General features: G+C 60.1%; 9 protein-coding genes across 9 annotated transcripts; 3 read left to right on the top strand and 6 right to left on the bottom strand.

Annotated features, from left to right (window-relative positions):
* Positions 1–1384: 1384 nt before the first annotated feature.
* On the top strand, positions 1385–3855 carry SPRG_00461 (hypothetical protein; the record flags this gene model as incomplete). The annotated part of the gene is made up of 2 exons (XM_012338555.1): positions 1385–3451; positions 3502–3855. Exons 1-2 carry the CDS (start codon positions 1403–1405, stop codon positions 3853–3855), a joined length of 2403 nt encoding a protein of 800 aa, XP_012193945.1. The 5' UTR covers positions 1385–1402.
* A 210-nt stretch (positions 3856–4065) lies between these two features.
* Positions 4066–5553, bottom strand: SPRG_00460 (hypothetical protein). The gene has a single exon (XM_012338554.1). It carries the CDS (start codon positions 5527–5529, stop codon positions 4192–4194), a length of 1338 nt encoding a protein of 445 aa, XP_012193944.1. The 5' UTR covers positions 5530–5553; the 3' UTR covers positions 4066–4191.
* Positions 5554–6028: 475 nt separating this feature from the next.
* Positions 6029–6460, bottom strand: SPRG_00459 (hypothetical protein). Its single transcript, XM_012338553.1, has one exon. It carries the CDS (start codon positions 6381–6383, stop codon positions 6030–6032), a length of 354 nt encoding a protein of 117 aa, XP_012193943.1. The 5' UTR covers positions 6384–6460; the 3' UTR covers position 6029.
* A 344-nt stretch (positions 6461–6804) lies between these two features.
* On the bottom strand, positions 6805–8648 carry SPRG_00458 (hypothetical protein; the record flags this gene model as incomplete). Its single annotated transcript, XM_012338552.1, has 5 exons — positions 6805–6957; positions 7009–7278; positions 7334–7379; positions 7427–7535; positions 7593–8648. 5 exons carry the CDS (start codon positions 8646–8648, stop codon positions 6852–6854), a joined length of 1587 nt encoding a protein of 528 aa, XP_012193942.1. The 3' UTR covers positions 6805–6851.
* Positions 8649–11451: 2803 nt separating this feature from the next.
* Positions 11452–12174, top strand: SPRG_00457 (hypothetical protein; the record flags this gene model as incomplete). The annotated part of the gene is made up of 1 exon (XM_012338551.1): positions 11452–12174. The coding sequence occupies one exon, from the start codon at positions 11452–11454 to the stop codon at positions 12172–12174; it is 723 nt and encodes a 240-aa protein (XP_012193941.1).
* Positions 12175–12568: 394 nt separating this feature from the next.
* Positions 12569–13573, bottom strand: SPRG_00456 (hypothetical protein). The gene is made up of 3 exons (XM_012338550.1): positions 13223–13573; positions 12988–13174; positions 12569–12941 (listed from the first exon to the last, which is right to left on the bottom strand). The coding sequence occupies exons 1-3, from the start codon at positions 13553–13555 to the stop codon at positions 12676–12678; spliced, it is 786 nt and encodes a 261-aa protein (XP_012193940.1). The 5' UTR covers positions 13556–13573; the 3' UTR covers positions 12569–12675.
* Positions 13574–13589: 16 nt separating this feature from the next.
* Positions 13590–14483, bottom strand: SPRG_00455 (hypothetical protein). The gene is made up of 3 exons (XM_012338549.1): positions 14172–14483; positions 13941–14127; positions 13590–13897 (listed from the first exon to the last, which is right to left on the bottom strand). Exons 1-3 carry the CDS (start codon positions 14472–14474, stop codon positions 13635–13637), a joined length of 753 nt encoding a protein of 250 aa, XP_012193939.1. The 5' UTR covers positions 14475–14483; the 3' UTR covers positions 13590–13634.
* A 462-nt stretch (positions 14484–14945) lies between these two features.
* Positions 14946–16057, top strand: SPRG_00454 (hypothetical protein; the record flags this gene model as incomplete). The annotated part of the gene is made up of 1 exon (XM_012338548.1): positions 14946–16057. The coding sequence occupies one exon, from the start codon at positions 14946–14948 to the stop codon at positions 15981–15983; it is 1038 nt and encodes a 345-aa protein (XP_012193938.1). The 3' UTR covers positions 15984–16057.
* Positions 16058–16297: 240 nt separating this feature from the next.
* On the bottom strand, positions 16298–20126 carry SPRG_00453 (hypothetical protein; the record flags this gene model as incomplete). The annotated part of the gene is made up of 11 exons (XM_012338547.1): positions 19893–20126; positions 19752–19846; positions 19203–19701; positions 18551–19150; positions 18316–18482; positions 17956–18268; positions 17429–17902; positions 17009–17378; positions 16859–16962; positions 16602–16796; positions 16298–16549 (listed from the first exon to the last, which is right to left on the bottom strand). Exons 1-11 carry the CDS (start codon positions 20079–20081, stop codon positions 16298–16300), a joined length of 3258 nt encoding a protein of 1085 aa, XP_012193937.1. The 5' UTR covers positions 20082–20126.
* Positions 20127–20189: the final 63 nt, after the last annotated feature.

Genomic DNA, 20189 nt, shown 5'->3' with positions numbered 1-20189 from the left:
TGTCATGCCATTCTTCGACGACGAGGCTTCCATCGCGGTCTCTTGCTCCTTTGCCGCACCACCCGCGCTGCTCGAATTTAAATTTGACGCTCGTGGCCACTTGTTATCTTGGCCTTTGTATGCTGAACGAACGCGAAGCCGGATTACAAATGTGGCCTCTTTCGTTGCACCGAGAGAGTTGCCTCACCCTTTTTGCGACACAGTCTATTTATAAGATAGTGCTAATTTTGCAAAGAGGGAGTTACCAGTGATGGTGATGCTACGCGCGGCGCCGCCACGAGTCAGCGACATACAATGCGCAGCAGTGATGGTAGAGACCGATATGAACCAGATTGCACTTAGCTATGAAGCTCGTACTTTGATCTTGCGCCTGGTTCGCTGCTGGAAGACACGACGTGACGCGCCTAACGCGTGGCCCCAAGGCCACCGCCGTCGGCTTCAACCACGAAAGCTGGATGATGACTCGGCGACGGACCAGAAGGCCCTGGCGCGAGCAAGGGCCACACTGAGATCTTATCCTATGCCACCGTCACATGAAGCTACCAGTCGGAATGTCGTGATCACGCAAGGCCGACTCGTGGGTTGACGCGCGAGCGACAGGCCGACACTAACCTTTGACTAGACCCGACCATCACCAGATGCATTCATCCTGCTTGAGCCGTGTCGTTGCTCTCTTGATCATTGCCGCCCGCCAATGGCGGCACCACGGGCATAAAACCACTTTGCGGCACCTTTGGCACTGGTACATCGACGTCGCCTGGCAAATGGCTGACAACGACGACAGCATCGCAGATTGCAAGACAGAGTGCAGGTCGTGCACTTGGTCGGCGCCTTTGGTGAAGGTGTCAAAGAGGCCGGAAGTGTGCTTTAGAGTCGGGGTTGAAGACCGAAGTGACTAATCCATGGGATGCTCGGGTTGTGGACGGTTCCCACACGCTCAAGTCTGTGCGTCTATTGAGGTCCACTGAGGTCCTATTGGTAAACGGTCCATTCCTGTCTTTCCTTTCGCTTACCATCAAGGCCTCGGACTGTGACCGATTCCGCTCCCTGGCAACTACCAAATCGTGAAACACTAGACAGAGGGAGGCCGTACTCCCTAAACACCGGCTAGTGTACTACAAAGCAGAACGGAAAGTGACAGCTAAGCAACGTCTACAGACTGCTGTCAAAGGCTGTACAGTCCCACATCAACCGGCTTCTCCCGTAGGACTAAACATGCAAACACACATCGCCTTGTCCCGGCCTAGTGGTGTTGACGTGGGCTAGGCTCACACCCAGTGCCCCACCACTGTATGCGACCAACGGTCACACGGACTTGCTTTGATTCCACATAACTCTATTTCCGAATAACATGACAACGTCATATAGTGTTTCCGACTTGCACGCTGGGTGGGCGCAGAAGATGCAGACGCACCAGTGTGCGAACCCGCTCTGCGACGTTGAGATCAGCAACCCGTACATCCACTACTGCGACCGATGGATGTGCCAGCAGTACCGTGGCGTCATGGCGCTCTTCCCGGCGTCAGCGAGGCCGACAACGTCGCTTCAGCGCGAGGTGCCCAGAGGCGCGGCCGGCAAGCGCCCGCGCGTCCTCGACGACGACGAGGCCGAAGAGCAAGAGATGCCACGACAGCTCAAGCTCGGGCGACGCAGCAATCGCATCATCGACGATTCGGACGACTCGGGCGCGGACGACGAAATGGAGGCGCCGGTCGGGCGCATGACACGGGCAACACTTCCCGAGAAGGCGCCCAAGCCCCGCCTTCCGCCAACGGTACGAAGCAGTCGCCCGATTCCAGAGCCTCCGGCACTCGACATCGTGTGCAAGGCCGAACCGCTTGCCATCAAGGCTGAGCCCATCATTCCTGTCGCGGCGAGCGAGTTGCAGTTGACGACCAAGCGTGCCACTGCCCCGTCGCCACCGCCGCCAACATCAGCGCCAGTAGCATCCGTGTCCTCATCGTCACTTGGTATTCCAACCCCAACGCCGCTCGTCCCTGCGACACGACCTCCCGAGCGTCAGCCGTCGCCCGCGCCGGCAACGACGACTGTGCCGCCGCCGAGCGCGCCTGCTACGGTGCGCAAGCTCAACCTTCAAGAGTACCTCTCACGCGGCAAGATTTCACTGCGTACAATCCCGCCAAGTCGGTCCACTTCGGTCACAGATGCGTACAAGCCGCGCCCGAAAGCCGCGAGCATGAACGACATCTTGAGCAACGAAGAAGACGACGTGGACGACGACGCTGGCCTCGACCACAGCGAGAACGCGGCTGTCGCCCGTCCAACGCTCTGCGCCCATGGCCGCCCGACGCAAGACTTTTGCAAAGCCTGCGTCTCGGCGCGCATCGTCGCCGTCAAGCCAGAGTCGAGCGCTCTCTGCGCGCACAGCCACCTCCGCGACGTCTGCCCGATCTGCTCGATGCCGCCGGCCCGTGACCGGCGCCTGAGCGAAGCAGGGACCGCAGCGCTGTGTCCCCACGGCAGCGCCAGCGCCCGCCACTGCGCCGTGTGCCAAACCACAGCCAGCATGGAGCTTCTCGTGCTGCCGAAAGACGAGGCCGATGGTACCAGCGATGGCTGCGGGCACTTCCAGCCAGAGACAGTGCGCGGTCCGTGCCGCGTCTGCGGTGCACCGAAACCGGTTACGGCGCGGGCAAAGCGCCCGCAGCCCAACCCACCGTCGAGTCCTCTGCATGCTGCGAAACGGGTGCACGTCAAAGACGAGGTATTGCACCCGCCTGTGCATCGCGCCGTCCCAGCGCCGCCGCAGCCAGCGATCGCAGTTCCAACACCGCAGCCCAGCGCCCCACCCGTCGTCGAAGCCGCGTCTCGAGCCTCGTACCCGCCACCGGCAACGATGGCTCCTCCACGCATGGTCATCGCGATGCCGTCGCCGCCTGCAGTCGTGAGCCCGCCGACGCACCGTGCTGGGCAGAGTGCACCGGGTGCGCAGAGCGCTGCGTTTATCGATGACGACGACGACGTCATTGGACACGATAGCGACGACGACGACGACGACGACGAGCTGGACGACGGTCCAATGGATTTGCCGCCCGAGCCGCCAATCCTTGCGTACTCGGACCACGAGCTCTACACTATTATCTGGTTCTTCTCCGTCAAGCTCACGGCGCTGCTCGGGACCATGAAACAACTGCACATTGCGCATTACAACTGCCTCTCGCACTTTCGAGAGCTCATGAAGGGGGTCAAGAAGGCCAGCGTCGAGATCCAACTGCCGTTTGAGATTACGTGCGTTCGAACAAAAGGGCTCGTGCGCTTTGGGGCCCACACGTACCTTGAGCTGCCCGCGCGCAGCCTCGAGGACGCCCACCGCGCCGTGCTTCGTGAGCTCTACCTGCAAGCCACGCACTGGGCGCTTCTCAGCAAGCAAATCCAGCTCGGCAAAGTCACTTCAATGCTTAACATCCTCCCAAACGTGCGCACCATGGCGGTACGGCCCTCGCCTGCAACTTGCATTGTATGTGCGTCCTTTTGGTCTAGATGAGCACAAAGTATGCGCGACTTCCAAACGGCGACATCGAGTATATCTACGGCGTGCTGTACTTTGAGGTCGGACGTGCTACGGCAGCTCGCCTTGCGGACGCCAAAGCCGCGGCGACATTGGATGCGTGGACGCGCCTCCACCGCGTCTGCATGCACATCTCGCCCTTGTACCGGCCAGACCTCCACCTTGCAGTGCACGGCGCCGCCGCACCGAGACCCGCCCCGCCTCTGCCTCGTGCTATCAATAACTGGGTCGACCGCATCGATGGCACGCCGTTATCGCCTGCGCAGCCGTCGACGTCGACAAGCTTTGGACCACCAACCTTGGACATGGACGACGGCGACTATTGACGGCGACGTGTCACACCCTAGAACTATAATAGTATACGATGACTATTAATGTCATTCAATAAGTTTAGCTGATTTCGCAATCCGATATACTCGGTTGCCATCGCGTCACGATCGTTTGAGGCTTGTCGACACCCGTCAGAAAGCGACGTCGGAATGCGAGTGATCACTTTACGAGATGTCACCACGTGACCGGTCCACCATGGAAGCATTGTCCTTTCATAACGTCGTACTATAAACTAGAGTAGTATTTTATATGGACGTTGGTCTTGATGTGCAGTCGCCGACTATGTCTCTTCTTTGTCAGAATGAATTGGATTAGTTGCGCTAAAGCTTAGCTTAGAGCGCGAGAAGGACCATCGATGCGAGCAAGAACGACGCGATTGTGGTCGACGCGGTCTGCATCGCAGCACTCGCTGTCGCCGCGCTGAGGTCCTTGGTGTCGAGCGACAGGGCCTTGCCCGTCGAGTTTTTACCAAACTGCCCCGTGGTGTTGGTGATGAGCTTGGCGTCATCGACCTTGCGCTCGACCTTGGCAAGGGTCGGGAACGGCGCGGCCGACGCCGGGCGCTTGACGCAGTCGGCGGATGGCGACGTGCAGACCTCGCAGACTTGGGCGAGGAGCTTGCGGCGGCACCCGTTCGGCGCGTCGGCGCAGCGCTTGGTCGTCTCGTAGCACGGCGGGTTTTCCTTGGCGAGCGACGCGACCTCGGGCAGCGGCTTCATGTACGAGGCCGACGACGAGTTGACCATGAGGTTGTACATGTCCATCATGGCCTGCGACCGCGCTTCGTTGGCTTGGCGGCTCAGCGGGTCCTTCCAGAACGGGAGGCTCTCCTTGGTCACTGAGTCGTACTCGACGTTGCCTGCGAGGCAAAATTCACGGAACCCCGAGTACGGCTTGCCGGTTTTCTCGTTGGCGAGCTGCGTGATGCCAACAACATCGTCGATCGCAATGTAGCCGAGGACCTTGAAGCTAAAGCTGCACGAGACGCCGTCCGGCTCCTTGCCAAACTCGCAGAGACCGCCGGTTTGCTTGGCCCGGCACGCGTCGTCCTTCTTCTCGAACGGCTTGGAGTAGCACGAGTTGGGGTACGAGAACCAAATGTTGTTGTCGTACGGCGCGCGCGGGTCGTCCTTGCGCGGCTCGCCGCCCACACAAGGCCCGAGCTTGGGAAAGCCGTCGAGGCCGTCGATCTCCTTGCACTCGGCGGGAATCTCGACGCCAATCGGCGTGCACATACCGAGGTCGAGCGCAACGAATGGACAGTACTCGGCCATCGGCGCCGACTCGCCAAACTCGGCAATCGCGGCTGTCGGCTGCACGATCGTAATGTCGTAAAACCACACGTAGCTCATGTTGACCTTGCGCATGCAGTTGGGGTTGACGCGCTTGTCGATGCCTTCGGCCTGCACGTACATGAGCGCGCCTTCGACGCTCGCCGTGTTGATCGTGTCCATGGCCGCGCGGTACCGCTGCGTGAACGTGTCGGTGCCCTTCTGGAAGAGCGCGACCCACGCCTGTTTGTTGGTGTCGTACACGGGGGCGGTCGCTTGCACGCGCGCTTGGATCGATCGCACCTTCTTCATGCTCCACGACTCGGCGGCCGTCGTCGTCGAAACGGCGAGCGCCAACAGCAGCAGCAACATGGAGAAGCGTAGTACCATGCCGGTCATGGTGGCAAGTCGTCGACCGAGCGCCGATCTTGAAATGAAGATGGACGGGCGACGGGGCGTGCTAGAGGTGTGCGAGGGCGTAGCGAGCGTTGCACACGCAAGTGCACTCAGCCGCACCCGCCGTCCGCGCACGTACGTTCTTGGAACCGCGTCGAGCTGACGACGACGGGTTGAGGTTGAATCGTAGAGGCGCGGAGTCCAAAAGATCAGGAAGACCGCTACCAACGGTGCGGGCTTTTTTCAGGCATAGATCGACAGCGATGGTGCGCTCGTTACTGCGGTCGAGGGCCTCTCGCCAGCTCCCACTGCTTCAGTTCCGTCATCTCGTCGCGTTGTATTCGCCTGTTGTCGCGACTCGTGCGCTGCGAAGCAAGACAAGAAGAGTAGAAAGGAGGGTGAAGGCAAGAGGTCTCCTGGCATATATTAGCTTTGTGTCGTCGAGGGGAGTCGTCGACAGCTACATATCTCAGTTACAACTAAACTAAACTCGATGCATTAGCTTAATAGTCCGAGCCACCGCCGAACATGTCCATGCCACCGCCGAGGTCAGCCTCTTCTTCTTCCTTCTTCTCTTCCTTCTTGTCGGCAGCAGCGGCGGCCGGGGCGGCAGCGCCAGCGGCAGCCGGGGCAGCGGCACCCGACGACGGGCCGCCCGACGTGATGAGCTCGAGCATCTTGCCGTCCTGCGAGAGGAGGTTGGCGAAGAGCATGGGCCAGTAGGGCTCGACTTCGTTGCCCGAGGCGACGATGACGTTCGAGAGGGCCTCCGACGTGATCTCGGCTTCGCCGTCGAAGAGGATCATGGACGCGTAGGCGACGCAGAGTTCATCGTGTTGTTCCTTGGTCAAAGCCATCGTTCTTGTCTTCAAAAAATGATGAGTGCTCTCTCGACGCACGGCTTGAGCGCCAGCGATAAACCGTTGGCTCTCGCCCTTTGGGACATCCTCCGTCTTTTGATACTGCAATATCACCTCCAAGAGGTTTATCCGGATATTGCCATTTGGGCAATATCCGGCACCACGCACCACGGACCTGGATGGCATGCGCGATGGCATGACGACGTGCTTGATGCGATGGAACGCCATGCAGGATGGTGGAAGAAGACAAGGTAGAGGCGCGAGGAAGGCGGCGATGGCTGCGAGGCGACGGGCCTTGCGACGGTGCTGGCAGGATCGGTCGGCGTCGGCTGGCACGCGACGAGGTCGTGGCGGCGGCGGCTGCGCGGGGTGGCTGTCGTCAGCGAGGACCTTTGCTGTCTGCGCAGTACGAGGGGAGTCGTGGAGGGTGGAATATTTTCTTAACATAGACGACCTCGGACGCATCTACCGCGCGAACGCCTTCTTTTGCGTCTTGCTGTTGTACGCTGAGGGCCCAGCGTCGTCGACTTCGACCTTGCGGTGGACAAACTCGAGGAGGTCCTTCGCGGCCCTACACGGAGGAACCTTCGCATGCGGTCTCCAGAACGAGTGGTGTACGTACTTGTAGTAGTTGGTGTCGCTCGAGTTGTACAGCATGCAGTTGTCGCACATGAGGACGAGGTCGGCCTTGAACGCCGCCTTGTTCGCGTACGCATTCTCTTCAATGCGCTTGGCAATTGCCGTCAAGTCGATCGGCGTCTTGACGATCTCGAGGTAGTCGGTCACGAGCCGCGTGTCGACCGGTTCGTGGAACGGCCACGCGCTGCGGTGGTTCGAGAGCGTCTTCCAGAGCGTTTGGAGCTGCGCCTTCAAGCTCCCAGGCTCGCGGCTTCTACGCACCCGATCGCTTTGTGAGCATATATGTGCTTTGCATCCAAGGAAGGTACCCGATGCGGTTGTTGCGGATGATCGTCTGCGACCAGCCCGCCTCGCCTACGCCAACAACACATGAGCTCGGGCGGAGATGGAAGCGCACGTACGGACGCCCGGCACCGAGTAGACATCGACGAGCCGTGCTTCGCAGAACGTCGTCAAGCCTGGATAGACGACATGTGCGTGGGAGCGTGCTTGGATCTTCTCCATGAGCATCTAGCAAAGAATGCATGGAGAGGATGATAAGGTCGATGCGCGATGCATCTTGTGTACCTTGCGCTGGGTGTGGACCATGGACGTAATGTCGAGGTAGTTGATGTGCTCGTGGATGCAGCACTCCATGAGGGTGCCGCCGTCGTAGTCCTTGATGTAGCCAAACCAGTTGGCCTTGGGCATCGAGACGATCTTGGAGAAGCCTTGCTTCTTGAAGTACCCGATCGCATAGTTGTCGGCGTACGTGAGAAAGTGCGAGATGCCCTGCGTCTTGACGTACTCCTTGAGGTGGTTCATGAGCCGCGTGCCATACCCCTTGACTTGCTCGCTAGCGGTGATGGCGCAGAAGGCGATTTCGCCAAAGTGATTCGCCAAGAACGGCCGGTAGCAAATGCCACCGACGACCGTCTTTTTGTTCTTGAGAATCACCATCGAGTGGTGGTTCCGGTCAAAGACGAGGCGCACAATGTACTCCTTGGGCATCTTGGGCAGCTGCTTGGAGAAGATGTTCTTGAGCGTCATGAGCTGGATCATGCGGTCCGGCGTTCCGTCGTTCGTGATCACGTCAAACTCGAGCACGCCGACGTCCTCCTCCTTCTTGGCCATCTCGTCCCGCGACACGATCGGCGCCACGCCACTCGCGTCTTCGCTGCGCTTGCGCTTGAGCGAGCCGTCAACCGCCTTGGCCTCGCTCGACGGCGTCGTCTTGGCGCCTGTTGTTTGCGCCTCGGATGCGTCATTGGGGACTGTGGTATCTTGAATCGTCGCCGCCTCGTCCACCGATTCGGTGGTCGGATCGGCGCCGGCCTCGACCTCGGGCTCGCCAGCGTCCGTTGCATTGCCTTCCGACGGCGCAACCTCGACAGCGTCATTGGCAGTCACCGGCGACGTGGCTGCAGCGTCCGGTGCGTCGCCGCTGCCCATGTCCACATCGGCCGACGGCCCGTCGGCGGCAGCGGCCGTATCGTCGGTCGGCGGAGGCGGAGGCAGCGGCGCTGCATCGTCCGGGTCATTGAACGTCATCTCGTGGTCGCTGGCGCCGGCGGGGGATGCAGTGGCCGGCGGCGCGGCCGCGACCGGCGCCAGGCTGTGGCCATCGGCTGCTGTCGCCTCCATCATACGAATTCACAGTGCTTTCAACGCCAGGGTGGTTCACAAATTTGGTTGCGAAATTTTAGCCAATCATCAATGTCTATTTGAATTTTGACCAATTATCGCGCAGAGAAAGAGCGGTAATTCGACCGCGCTCTACTGCTAGCACGGCGTCGAGGACTCGCGCCAAGATCTGGTAGCACCTTCCCTCGCTCGACTCGAGTAGCCGACTAGACCGCACCTCCTTGCCCTTGGCTACGAGGACTCGATAGAAAAGGGCTGGACGCGTCGCCAGGACGACGGTTCCCGTTGCAGACAAGTTGTGCACGCATCCATCCAGCTGCTTTGCCCCATCAAAGGCGCAACCTCGTCACAGGACGGCGTCCGTATATCACGCAATCGCAGCAACACAGACATGTCGTCCTCATACGCGAGGTGGGTGCAATCCTTGGTTGCACTTTCTGTCACAAAAGATACCTACGACGACGCTTGCTACTCGCTTGCAAGGCCACAACCATGTCGAACTATCGACTGACGCGATGGCGTCTGGGAGCTGTCGGGCGTACTAGTATAGAGTATCACCCCAAACGCCATTGATGGATGAAGCTAACGAGCACGGCCAGCACCAGCGTAAGCTTCCCTGTAGCCGGGGCTTCGAGGGAGCTGCAAGCGAGCCGGTGTACTCGAGGTGCAGGCCTATGTCCAGGGCAGATACTGACGCAGCCAATCACCCTTGCATATCACAGAATGGTGGGGACCAGTATTATCTACCTTTGTGCCCCGTGCGCCAGGACCGTGGACGCGGCAAAGACGAGGTTAGACGCTTGCACACCAACGCGCGTTGTCGACGACGTCGATCGTCCAGCAAGCAGCACATCAAGGCCCCAGCGACGCGAGTAAGGTTTCAAATACGCTGTTTTGCATATAAAGAGTGGCGCCTCCGCTACCGCAGATGCTCGTGTCCGTGGCCCTCTCAATCCGATGGATGCGGCTGTCGAACGTCCTACGGACGAGTTGGCATCGCTTAGGACAGTGCCCTCGCTGGCGCGGGGCCGCGCACAAGCGTGTAGAAGCTGCCGCCCTTGTGCATCCGACAGTCGAGAGAATTTGTGCAAAGTGGACCACAACGCTGCGAAGAGGCAAGTAGTGAGTAGCCCTGTTGGCCACCTAAAGGCAGCTGTCGCAAAGGCTGAGCGCGAGGCTGTCGCGGCCAGCGAGTGCAGGACATCATCGACATGGCAGTGTTCTGCGCCCATCGCGAACGCAGCGCAACCTTTGACGATCGTCGAGGTAGTACCTTCGAACGTTACAGCTGCCGCGAACTGCATTGCCCGGACCGCGCTCCAACAATAGCGGTCGCGACGGGGCGCTCGTCTTACGCTGCAAGGTTCATCACATGGGCGCTCTTCCTACGTACAGCAGGCATCGGAGGACGAGGTCGACGAGTCGAGCAACAGCAGCGCTGAGGAAGAGGCGCATGGAGGTCATGTCTATGGGGTGTAGCAGCGTCGTCATGGCCTTGAAGATCGCCATGACATCGCAGAAGCGCCCATCGCCGACGCGGTCGCGATATCTTTGGTTGACTGGTCCATCCGGATACAAATACCTTGCCAAACGTCGACGGTTGCGACTTCCGGATGCCACTGGCGGCTGGCATGGCCGTCAAATTCTCGGTCGCCTCGGCCGTCAATCGGTATGCCACCACCATCACTTGCTCCTTGCTCCGCGTTGCTACCGCTCGCGGCGCATGTCGTCGGCAGCCAAGCGCGGGTTTGCTCTTCGCCGTGAAGCACCGTAGTACGCGTCAGACGACTGCCTCCGCGCCGAATCATTGGATGCTCTCTGAATTTAAAACGAACGGATCCGTACTTGTGATACACATGCAATTCGCAATCTAGATGCGCCCAAGATGGACCTAATAGGTCGCAGCGTTGACCTTTAATCCAACAATCTAGAAACGGTGTTCGTCAAGTCTGGGCGCTTGACGGAGCCACAAAAATGAGTTGCAGTGTATCTCAACCGAGTGCTATCAAGGGAATGCAGTTGTGAATCACAACTGCATTCCCTTGATTTCGACCTAGATGACTCCAAGCGGACCTTGTGCGCCACCAAGACGTGCATCAGGGCGTCTGGCGTCAAAGTTTTGCGCGGCACGAGGACAAGCATGGCGGATTACATGAAGCATTTCAAGTCCACCGTCTACGGCGCTTTCGCCAACGCAGCGTAGTTTTAGTTTCCGAAATGACGACTACAATTCAACAACTTAACTCTTGTCTCTAAATGCATGAGCCAACCGCCCAAAACGCCATTCGGTGCAACCAACCACTTGTCCGGCCTCGTTTACCGGTTCTCCATTTCCTCGTTCCTGCACTTCGCCGTCTTCAAGGTAGACACACTTGGTGTTTTAGCCATGACGGCTAGAGTCAAGTGTTCTTCTATTCCCTTGGCTAGAGCTCACCGGCGCGTTCACAAGCCGATGGTACGACCGCCACCAACACTCTCTCGTACATGCAACGAGGCTCGAGCTCTGGTTGAAAGACCACAATACCGACCCTTTTAGCGACCAGATTCAAGCGAGTTTGGTGCTTTGGTGCGAACAGCGCGCTGCCCGAGCCTCGTCAAGCCAGATCCCAAACCCTTTCCCTATCGAGGTTAGGGTTACTCGCGCCATGCACGCGACCCGTTGAAGCTAGTTGACGCACTTGACGCTCCAGAACCCCTATAAATTTTCACATACCACTGTGGAAAAGCGTCCAGGAGTGGTAAAAACCATGTTCACCACTTTACAAAGACGATTTTCAATGCCAGTGGAAGAATATATTGGACCATGCCGCGACGACTGCTTCCGAACGTGACGACACCCAATGTCTCCGTGCTGCATGGGAATGCTACCTTTGCGCCTGCGACGCAAGCCGTCCTATCGCTGCCGCCATTGGCCACCGCGGCCCCCGAGTCCAGCAGCGTCGTCCTTCTCTTGTACGCAGCGCTCTTCGTCATCCTCCTCGGCTCGGTGCTCGTGTGCTACTTGCTCCGCCGGTCGCCCCCACGTCGTCGATCGACCGGACCAGCGCACATCGCGGCGTCGCCGTACTATGATCGCTTCGGGCCGCTGACGCCGCCGACGCTCCTCGAAGAGGTCCATGGTCCCTGCACCGAGCCAGAGCTGAGCCCTCTCGACTCGTCGCCGTCGTCCTTGCATTCGGACGGCGAGACGCCAGTTTTGCAGGACGAAAAACCGCGGCTCGTGAGTGTCGATGCGCCGCCCGCTTGCATTTTGGCGCATGAAAGGTCAGAGAGTCGCAGCTGCACGCCGCCGTTTAGCACCCGCGTGCCGTCCTTCTACACATCGCGCTTCACGGACCAGTCGCTGCGCTACTCGGTCAACTCGGAGGCGTCGAGCGACCGCGACACGTCGCTTTTTGCCACCGTGCGCGACAGTCACCTCTTCAAGGACTTTATGGGCAGTCCGTCGTCGCTCGCGTCGTCCCGAGGCTCGTCGATCTTGTACACGCGTAGCAGCTCGGTGCTCAACGCACAATTTTCCGTTTAACGACAATATGATGCCTTTAAGATCTTATCAACATTTAGTTCTTTTCAACATCACCGAGGCGGAAGCATCCTGCATACGTGCATGACCATCTTGGCAGGGGTGGTGATAGTTGAGCTGCAACTATTTCGAGTTTGGACTAAACTACATGTAGCGTTTATCGAACATCGGTTAAACTCTCTCGGCGACAAGCGAAGCAACATACTGCGAGGTGTCAGTTAGTCTATCGCATTTGGCCGTACTATCGACGTATCGATAGTGAAAGAAAACAGTCCCAAGTGTGTTGAACTAACTTGCTAGTCGAGGATTTTCTCATGACCAACTCTGTCGAGGCTACCGTAGCACCACCTGCCGTAGCACTGCTGTCGTCGTCAGTCATACAAGTCGAACAACGAAGGGACAATGCATGTTCAAAGCCGTCGCATGGGAAACGCAGTATCTGGTCGTTCTCAGACCTGGCAAAACTAGATTCTGGATAGCGCAAATGCTGTGGTACATATCTGCCTAATGGAAGAAGAGTTCGCCACCGTCGGCCAGCACCACGTCACGCGCAAGCTTGTCACTGTCGGAGGCGATGCCCGTGGCTTCCATGGCGTCGACGACCTCAAAGCCATCGACGACCTCGCCAAAGACTACGTGGTGGCCGTTAAGGTGCGGCTGCGGCGCCAGCATGAAGCAAAACTGCGCGCCGTTCGTGTTGGGCCCGGCGTTGGCCATCTGCAGCACGTAGCGCTTGCTGTGTTCAAGCGCCAAGCCCGCCTTCTCGTCCTCTACCTCATCGAGGTGAGCCTCGTGTGTGAGAGAGTCGTTGTGTACCAAAGTCGCCACCGTAGATGCTTTTGCCGCCCGTGCCGTTGCCGCGCTCCCAGTCGCCGCACTGCACGACAAAGTTGGCCAAAATGCGGTGGCAGCGTGAGCCCTTGTAGCTAAAGCCCCGCGCGTTGTCGCCGGTCACGAGGCCGCGAAAGTTCTCGGCCGTCTTGGGCACAATGTCCATGTAGAGCTAGACACGGCGTACATCAACAGCAGCATGCGACGGCGTTGGTCGTACCTCGGCCGTGACGCGGCCCGCTGCAACACCATCGATCGTCACGTCGATCCACACGTAGCGGCGCCCAGGCTTGCGCACCCAGGGATGCATGGCGGTCGGTGGATCTGCGTCGTCGCCCGGATGCGGGACCGCCGCGGGATCGTGCACCGCCTTGGCGTCCGCCCGCTGGCCAATGTGATAGCCTTCGCTGTCGGCCGCCGCCGGCGCGGAGAAGACGCTGTGCATGACGATCGTGTAGACGATGAAGAGCGCAACGACGGCGCCGACGATCATCGCTGTGGACGCGTGGCGGCCAGTGCGCGGTCGGCCTCCGTCCAGCTTGCCTGCCACCATGTCAAGCTGCCACAAACCGAAATGACCACCGAGAACGAAGTTCGAAGTAAACGTGTCGAAGTTGTAGTTCGATTGCTGACTAATCAAAGATTTCGCCACCGTCCACAAAGACCACGTTGTGGTCGAGATGGACGCCGTCCTGCTCGACGCCCGAGGTCTCCATCGCATCGACGACCTCGAAGCCGTCGATGACTTCGCCAAAGACCACGTGGCGGCCGTTGAGGTGCGGCGCGGCGCTGAGCATGAAGCAAAACTGCGATCCGTTGCTGTTGGGCCCCGAGTTGGCCATCTGGAGGATGTAGCGCTTGCTGTGTTCGAGCTTGAGGCCTTCGGGCTCGTCCGCTACGACGTGCATGAGCCAATGAAGCGAGATTGGACTTCGCACCAAACTTGCCGCCGTAGATGCTCTTGCCGCCGTAGCCTTTGCCCGTCTCGAAATCGCCGCACTGCACGACAAAGTTCTTGATGATGCGGTGGCACTTGGAGCCCTTGTACTGGAGGCCGAGCGCGTTGTCGCCGGTCACGAGGCCGCGAAAGTTCTCGGCCGTCTTGGGCACAATGTCCATAAAGAGCTGGACACATGAGGAGCGGAAGAGGAGGATATGGTTGATTGTACCTCGGCCGTGATGCGCCCCGCCTTCTTGCCATCAATGCTCATGTCGATCCAGACATAGCGACGGCCGGGCTTGCGCGTCCATTTGCGCGTTTGGCGCGTGGCGTGGACGGTCGGGACCACTTCGTTGAGCGCAGCGGCCTCGTGCAGATTCGCGGGCGTCGCGGGGGCGAGCGCGCGCTGCATCCAGATGAAGTAGACGACCATGACCGAGGCGACGCAGATCGCAATGAGCTTAGTCACGCTGCTCGCGCCGCCCGCGGCGAGGCCATGCGGGCGGCGACCGCCACTGGTCCGGGGCAACATCACCGACGCCGTGTTTTCTTGTGACTGCCTTGTGGCAATTGGGTCAGGCGTACTTAATCGATGCACCTTGTTAGGTGCGTTGTGCAATCGTGGCGGCCTGTCTACGCAGCTCGCAGGTCACTGCTGCGGGTCGCCGAGCTCCGAGATGCGAGGTACATGGTCAATACATGCTCCGTGTCAGGGCAAGGGTGCTTTGTGCGCCGGCAAATCTCATGGCCCAGAAGGGTGCTCCATGGCACTTGGCAGTGCTAGCCAAGGATAGCACTTCCACCCTGCTCAACTGCATGGTCAAACGCGCTCTCCTCGGCCGACGCCACGTCCCGCGGCGGCTTGTCCCAGGCTGTGTTGATTGCAGAAGATGCGCCCGTTGCTACAGCATCGAACTCTCTCGAGACGGACGGTGGCACCAACATTCTACGTGGACCACGCTGGTCGGTGTCGATGGATGATCACATTCGAACAATCCTCGTCATGGGCAGCAGCGCACCCGCAGCAACGCCGCCGCCGCCGGTGGCCGACGCCGCGAGTCAGAAGAAGGTGCTGACGTTCAACGAGACGCACGTGCACGCGCTGCGCGAAGGCGTCAGCGGCAGCAAGGTCTTTGTCAGCACCCACTCGGAGAAGCACACGACCGTGGTCTTGACGGGCGCGCCCGCCGACCTCGAGGCCATCAAAGCGCAAGTGCACATGTACAAGCTCGGTAGCCGTGTGCTCGACCTCAGCCGCGACGCCGCCACCGTAATGGAAGGCCGCGTGCTCATGGAGATCTTCCTCGACGAGGGGCAGCCGCTGCGCGCGGTCGAGTCGGTCGGCAGCAGCGAGCTCGTGCTCGAGGACGGCACGCTTGCGCACCACGCGACGGTCGAGAAGATTGGCTCGGGTGCCATCTTTGTGCACTGTACCAAGGACGTGGTGTTGCAGCAACTCCACACGGTGCTCCGCGGCTCGGGGCTCATCCAGGTCGACGCGCCCAACCTGACGCTGCACGCCGGCCTCCAAGTCGACGTCGTCGGCTCGGGCTCGACGCGCTTCCATACGCTGCACCTGCGCGCGCCGACGGTGGCGACCAAAGTGACGGGCTCGGGCGACATTTTGCTGCACGCGACGCATCTTGGCGCGGACAAGCTCATGTCGATGGTCACGGGCTCGGGCGGGATCCGGTACTACGAAGCCGGGGTCGTCGGCGAGCACATCATCGACGTGAGCGGCTCGGGCAAGGTGCTCGCGACGTCGCTCCTGGCCGAGCGCGTGCTGGCGTCGGTCGTCGGCAGCGGCGAAGTGTTGACGCAGGCGACCAAGGCGCTCGACGGGACGGTGTTTGGCTCGGGCGCCATCGCGGCCTGCGACCCGTGGCCCGAACACGTGGCCGTGAGTCCGCGCTTGACGACCACCTCGCACGTGCCCAAGTCGTGGACGCCGCGCGCGCTGCCCACGCGCGACCTCAAGCTGGGCATTCGCAAGCAGCTCAACCTCTTTGGCAACACCATCTCGATCAACCTGGATCTCTGATCGCTTGTCGACTTGGTGTCGAACCAAGCACAGTGGAGTAGGAAGCTAATGCAATGATGAAAGAGGGGCTTGCGGCTAGTGAGTGCGAGGGGTTTGTGGCTTTGACCAGCGGTCGATCAAGACGACCGTAGCTCACCGTTGCCTTTGTACTCGAGAGAGCTTACGCGCCGTCCTCCACTGTGCACTGCAGACATGATGTCCTCCGTCGTAGGCAGGTTGCTCTTCACGCTTGACGAGTCACTTCTTGGAGGAAGCATCAGTCCATGTCATTCACATGATTTGGTGTTGCATTTTCGATCTTAATAAAGTGCCGATTACTCTTCGAGGTCGGCGATCTTCCAGCGGCTTTGGCGCCCCGCCGCGTAAATCTCCATGAGCGTGCGCTCAAACTCCTGGGTTGCCATGAGGTCGCGGTATTTGTTGTGCAGCATGAGCGCGGCGCGCGCGTCCTCGATCGAGTCGTGCGTCTCGAGCTGGATGTGCGCCTTGAAGAGGTACACGATGAGGAACCGGAGCGCGATCTTGCGCATGTTGGGCTGCTGGTACAGCTCGACCGTGTCAATGATCTACAAACGCAGTTGAATAAACAACGTCCACGCTCCAAGGAGGATCGGTGACCTGCTCGGGCGGGACAAAGAGGTTGACAATGCGAAAGTCCTTGCCGAGGCCATGGCCGACAAACAAGCAGCCGCGGTCGACGAGGTACCGCAACTTCATGTACGCGGCCTTGAGCGGCACGACGTGGTGCCGGCTCACGCTCGGGTTGAGATCGTCGGCGACGAGGCCGCTGAACCGCGTGAGGTAGTCGACGACCTATGCAAACGCAGATGCGTTCTTAGTCTCTGCATTGAGGTTTTCTCTCTCGTCCAGTGTACCGGCTCGCTCGGGAGCACATAGTCGTCGACAAACACCGTGTTGGTCTCGCCGTGGATGAGCGAGACGCGCGCCAGCGCCTGCCGGCTCTCCTTGGTGACGACCCCTAGCCCCAACATAGAAGAGACTCGTACGTGGAACCAGCGACGTACGCGTGCCGTCCGTCTGAAGCGTCGCTTCTTCCATTTCCACAATGACAAACTCCGTGTCGATCGCGACACGGTCGCCCTTTTGGGGCAAGGTGGCCACGTCGAGGGGCTCGAAGGATGACGACGACTGCGCCACCGATGGCGCGTGGAACACAGAATGCGGAATGTCGACCGTCGGCTCTGGCGTCGCGATCGCTCGCAGTGTCGCGCGCTGGCGGTAGATGAGCACGGACGGAAACTTCCATGGCACGTGAAAGGCCACCGCATCCAGCCCGACTGTCGGCGTCACGCTAAAGTCATTGAAGAGCAGCCAGTTGTGGTCGTCGTCACGCGACCGACTGCTGCCGACGTCCGGGTCCAAAATGTGGGCAATCTACCGTACAAACCGTCGTTGTCGGGAAAAAAGACGCGAAAAAGACGTACAAGGTGCGCATTGTGACCGCTCACGAGATGGCTTCGGCGGACATCGCGGACGACCGCGGCTGCGACGCCGACGAGGACGTAATCGTCGTCCGCCGGCGTCCACTCTTGGTCGGGCGTCGGTTCGTGGACAGCGACGATCCCATCGGTCACCGTGACACGGAACTGCATCGGCACCCAGCTCGCACCGCTCGCCTTCTCGGTCGCCCAGAGCTCCTTGATGTCGGGTGTCTCGAGCCAGTCGGCGACGCCTGTCTGGAGGCACAGCGTCGGTGCCGGTCGCACGGAGAGGCTGCCGCTCACGACGTCGCTAAATGTGGCGTCGCAGAGGGCCGCGGGGTCGGTCGGGTACGTCAGCGTGACGCGCTGCACGGACGGCAGTCCGAGTGTGTCGATGAGGAGGCCAAAGAAGGCATCTGCGCGCGGCAGAATCGACGTGGTCGTGTCAAAGAGGCCCAATGTCGTCGCCGCCGGCACCTGCGGCACCATGCATCATACGATCACCGTACTATCAAGTGATCGATCGGTACCTGGCGCAGTGTCGTGAGGAGATTCGTGGGCTGGCAGCTCTTGGCGTGGCGCGGAGCTTTCGCGCTCGCTTCGTTCATCATGTGGAAGAGAAAGCCGAGCTCGCATGTGACGCACACGGGCGCGTCGCAGAGATGCAGGAGCGCATGCGCGCGGAGCTCGGGCACAAAGTAGAGCAATTGGAGGAGCGCGTTGATGTACGAAAACGGCAGCGAATTCTCGAGCCCGACAAACCGCGTCGCATTGTGCTTGGCAAAATCAAACATAAAGCCGTCCATGCCGTGCTTGCTCATCTTGATCTCCTTGTACTTGTATCTATCCAAATCCCTCTCCATATCGATACATGCAATCGAGTTAGGTACCGCGGCGGCACGTGGCACGGGTCCGACTCGTCAAACGACTTGGCCGACGCGGTCCGATGCGTCACTTTCTTGTCGACGAAGCGCGGGTCCACGGTCGCAACGGCCGCCACCCGCCCTTGGCCATACACGAACGAATTTTTGGGCACGCCGCCGTGCTGCGTAAAGCCCTGGCATCGAAAGGATATGCGACATGAGCCATGGATCGATCGAAATGATATATATATCGACGACGTACAATGGTATCCTTTTGCTGGATCCGCGCCGCAAAGGTCGGGTCGAGCACTTTCGTGGGCTTGGGCGCCACGACAAGCGTCACCTCGTGCTTGAGCGTCGAGTCCATGTGAGGCGGCAGCCATGACGAGAGCGGCGGAATCGCTTCGCCATAGTCGTTGATGGTCGGCCGGAAGAGGTACCGGGACGCGGGCGCGGGCTCGAGCGGCGACAAGGCGAGCGGCGGCGCTTGGAACGACGCGGGAAACGCAAGCGGCAACAATGGGTCGTCCAGGAGCGCCTTGGGGTTCGACGCCTGCGACGAGTCGAAGAGCACCACGCCGCCGTCCGGCGCCCCGAGCGCGAGGAGCTCACCCGACGACGCAAATGCCATCGCCGATGCATTCGTGCCAAGCGGCCCGAGAGGCGTGTACTGGTACGATGCCGGCTCGGTGATGTCAAAGAGGTACAAGTCGCCGTCGCGGCTGCCCGCATAGTAGTGCGAGCCTTGGGCGTGCGGCTGGAAGTGCACGTAGCTCGGCGATGCCGCACCGGGAAACGGCATGGATTGGACCAGGCCCATCGTGCGCACGTCGAAAAGCTTGATCAGCGGGTCCGGGTAGACCTGGACAATGGTAGTTTAGACGAGAGGGAAACCACGACGGACGAGTGGCTACCTTGACGGGCGCGTTCTTGTCGTACGGGTTGATGCTGCGAGCCGAGACGCCACACGTGAGGATGTAGTGGCCATGCATGTCCATCGAGACAATGTTGCCGGCATGCGCGTTCGGGATCGAGCACTCGACGCGGTGCGAGCGCAAGCTACTGTCGAAGAGGTCGAGCTGCCCCGTCGCGCTCCCCGCACACATCATGGGCGCGTCTTCATGCGACGCGAGGGCCGTGATGGCGATCTTGCTGCCATGGTAAAAGTCCATCGACCACACCGGCATCGGCGTCTTGTGCAGCGGGTGGCTGAGCTGGCCCTGGAGGTCGTACGCGGCGACACAGCCCGCCGAGTTGCCGAGCAAGAGGTGGTCGTTGGGTTTGTTGCTGTCGTACGGACGGAGGTGGCCGCACGTGAGCGCGCCGCGCGAGTGGTCGACGGCGACCGTGTCGTTGTGTACGCAGCCGCGCGACCGGAAGACCGCCATCGACTTTGAGATCGCGACGATACCACTAGACGCAGAGATCGTCGTCGCCGGCTATGAGGCGCCAGAGACACATACTCGTAGCATGGAATCAGCGTCTTGATCGCGCCCGCGTTGGAGATGACGCTCGAGTACTTTTCGAGCGTCGGGAGGAGGTGCGCCGTGAGCCGACCCTAGCACAGTAGCGTGGTTGATGCTGCCAGCCATGCGACGACGTACGTTCGCGTGGCCCGTCCAGAGCACCTCCTGGCACGGGTCAAAGGCCACAGCGCCGACCGCGTGGGCAGCGCCCGCCGGCGCGAGCCGCGCGATCTCGGTCCACTCTTCGTTCTCCGGGTACTGGTCGTAGTAGTCGTACTGCGGCTGCGCCATCATCATGCCATGGCCGGCCATCATGTGTCCATGCATCCTCGCCGCTCTCGCACTGCGCAAGATACACCTGCTGAGAAAGCTTTACTGGCAGGCGGTCGGCGCTGCCGTAATTCTATGACTTGGTGTTTGTAGGCGCAATGAAAT

The sequence above is a fragment of the Saprolegnia parasitica genome, assembly GCF_000151545.1.
Source record: "Saprolegnia parasitica CBS 223.65 unplaced genomic scaffold supercont2.1, whole genome shotgun sequence".
In the NCBI taxonomy this organism is placed as follows: domain Eukaryota; phylum Oomycota; class Saprolegniomycetes; order Saprolegniales; family Saprolegniaceae; genus Saprolegnia; species Saprolegnia parasitica.
The sequence above is the reverse complement of the archived record's forward strand: the minus strand, read 5'-3'. Positions and strand labels throughout refer to the sequence as shown.

Bases quoted from the DNA above. Each gene is read 5' to 3' on its own strand.
- SPRG_00455 (XM_012338549.1), bottom strand. From the start codon at position 14,474: ATGTTGCCCCGGACCAGTGGCGGTCGCCGCCCGCATGGCCTCGCCGCG. The intron at 14,128-14,171 runs GTACAATCAACC...TCATGTGTCCAG, and splicing joins CGGGGCGCATCACGGCCGAG to CTCTTTATGGACATTGTGCC. The intron at 13,898-13,940 runs GTGCGAAGTCCA...TGCACGTCGTAG, and splicing joins CATCTACGGCGGCAAGTTTG to CGGACGAGCCCGAAGGCCTC.
- SPRG_00459 (XM_012338553.1), bottom strand. From the start codon at position 6,383: ATGGCTTTGACCAAGGAACAACACGATGAACTCTGCGTCGCCTACGCG.
- SPRG_00460 (XM_012338554.1), bottom strand. From the start codon at position 5,529: ATGACCGGCATGGTACTACGCTTCTCCATGTTGCTGCTGCTGTTGGCG.
- SPRG_00456 (XM_012338550.1), bottom strand. From the start codon at position 13,555: ATGGTGGCAGGCAAGCTGGACGGAGGCCGACCGCGCACTGGCCGCCAC. The intron at 13,175-13,222 runs GTACGACCAACG...CGCCGTGTCTAG, and splicing joins CGGGCCGCGTCACGGCCGAG to CTCTACATGGACATTGTGCC. The intron at 12,942-12,987 runs GTACACAACGAC...TCGATGAGGTAG, and splicing joins CATCTACGGTGGCGACTTTG to AGGACGAGAAGGCGGGCTTG.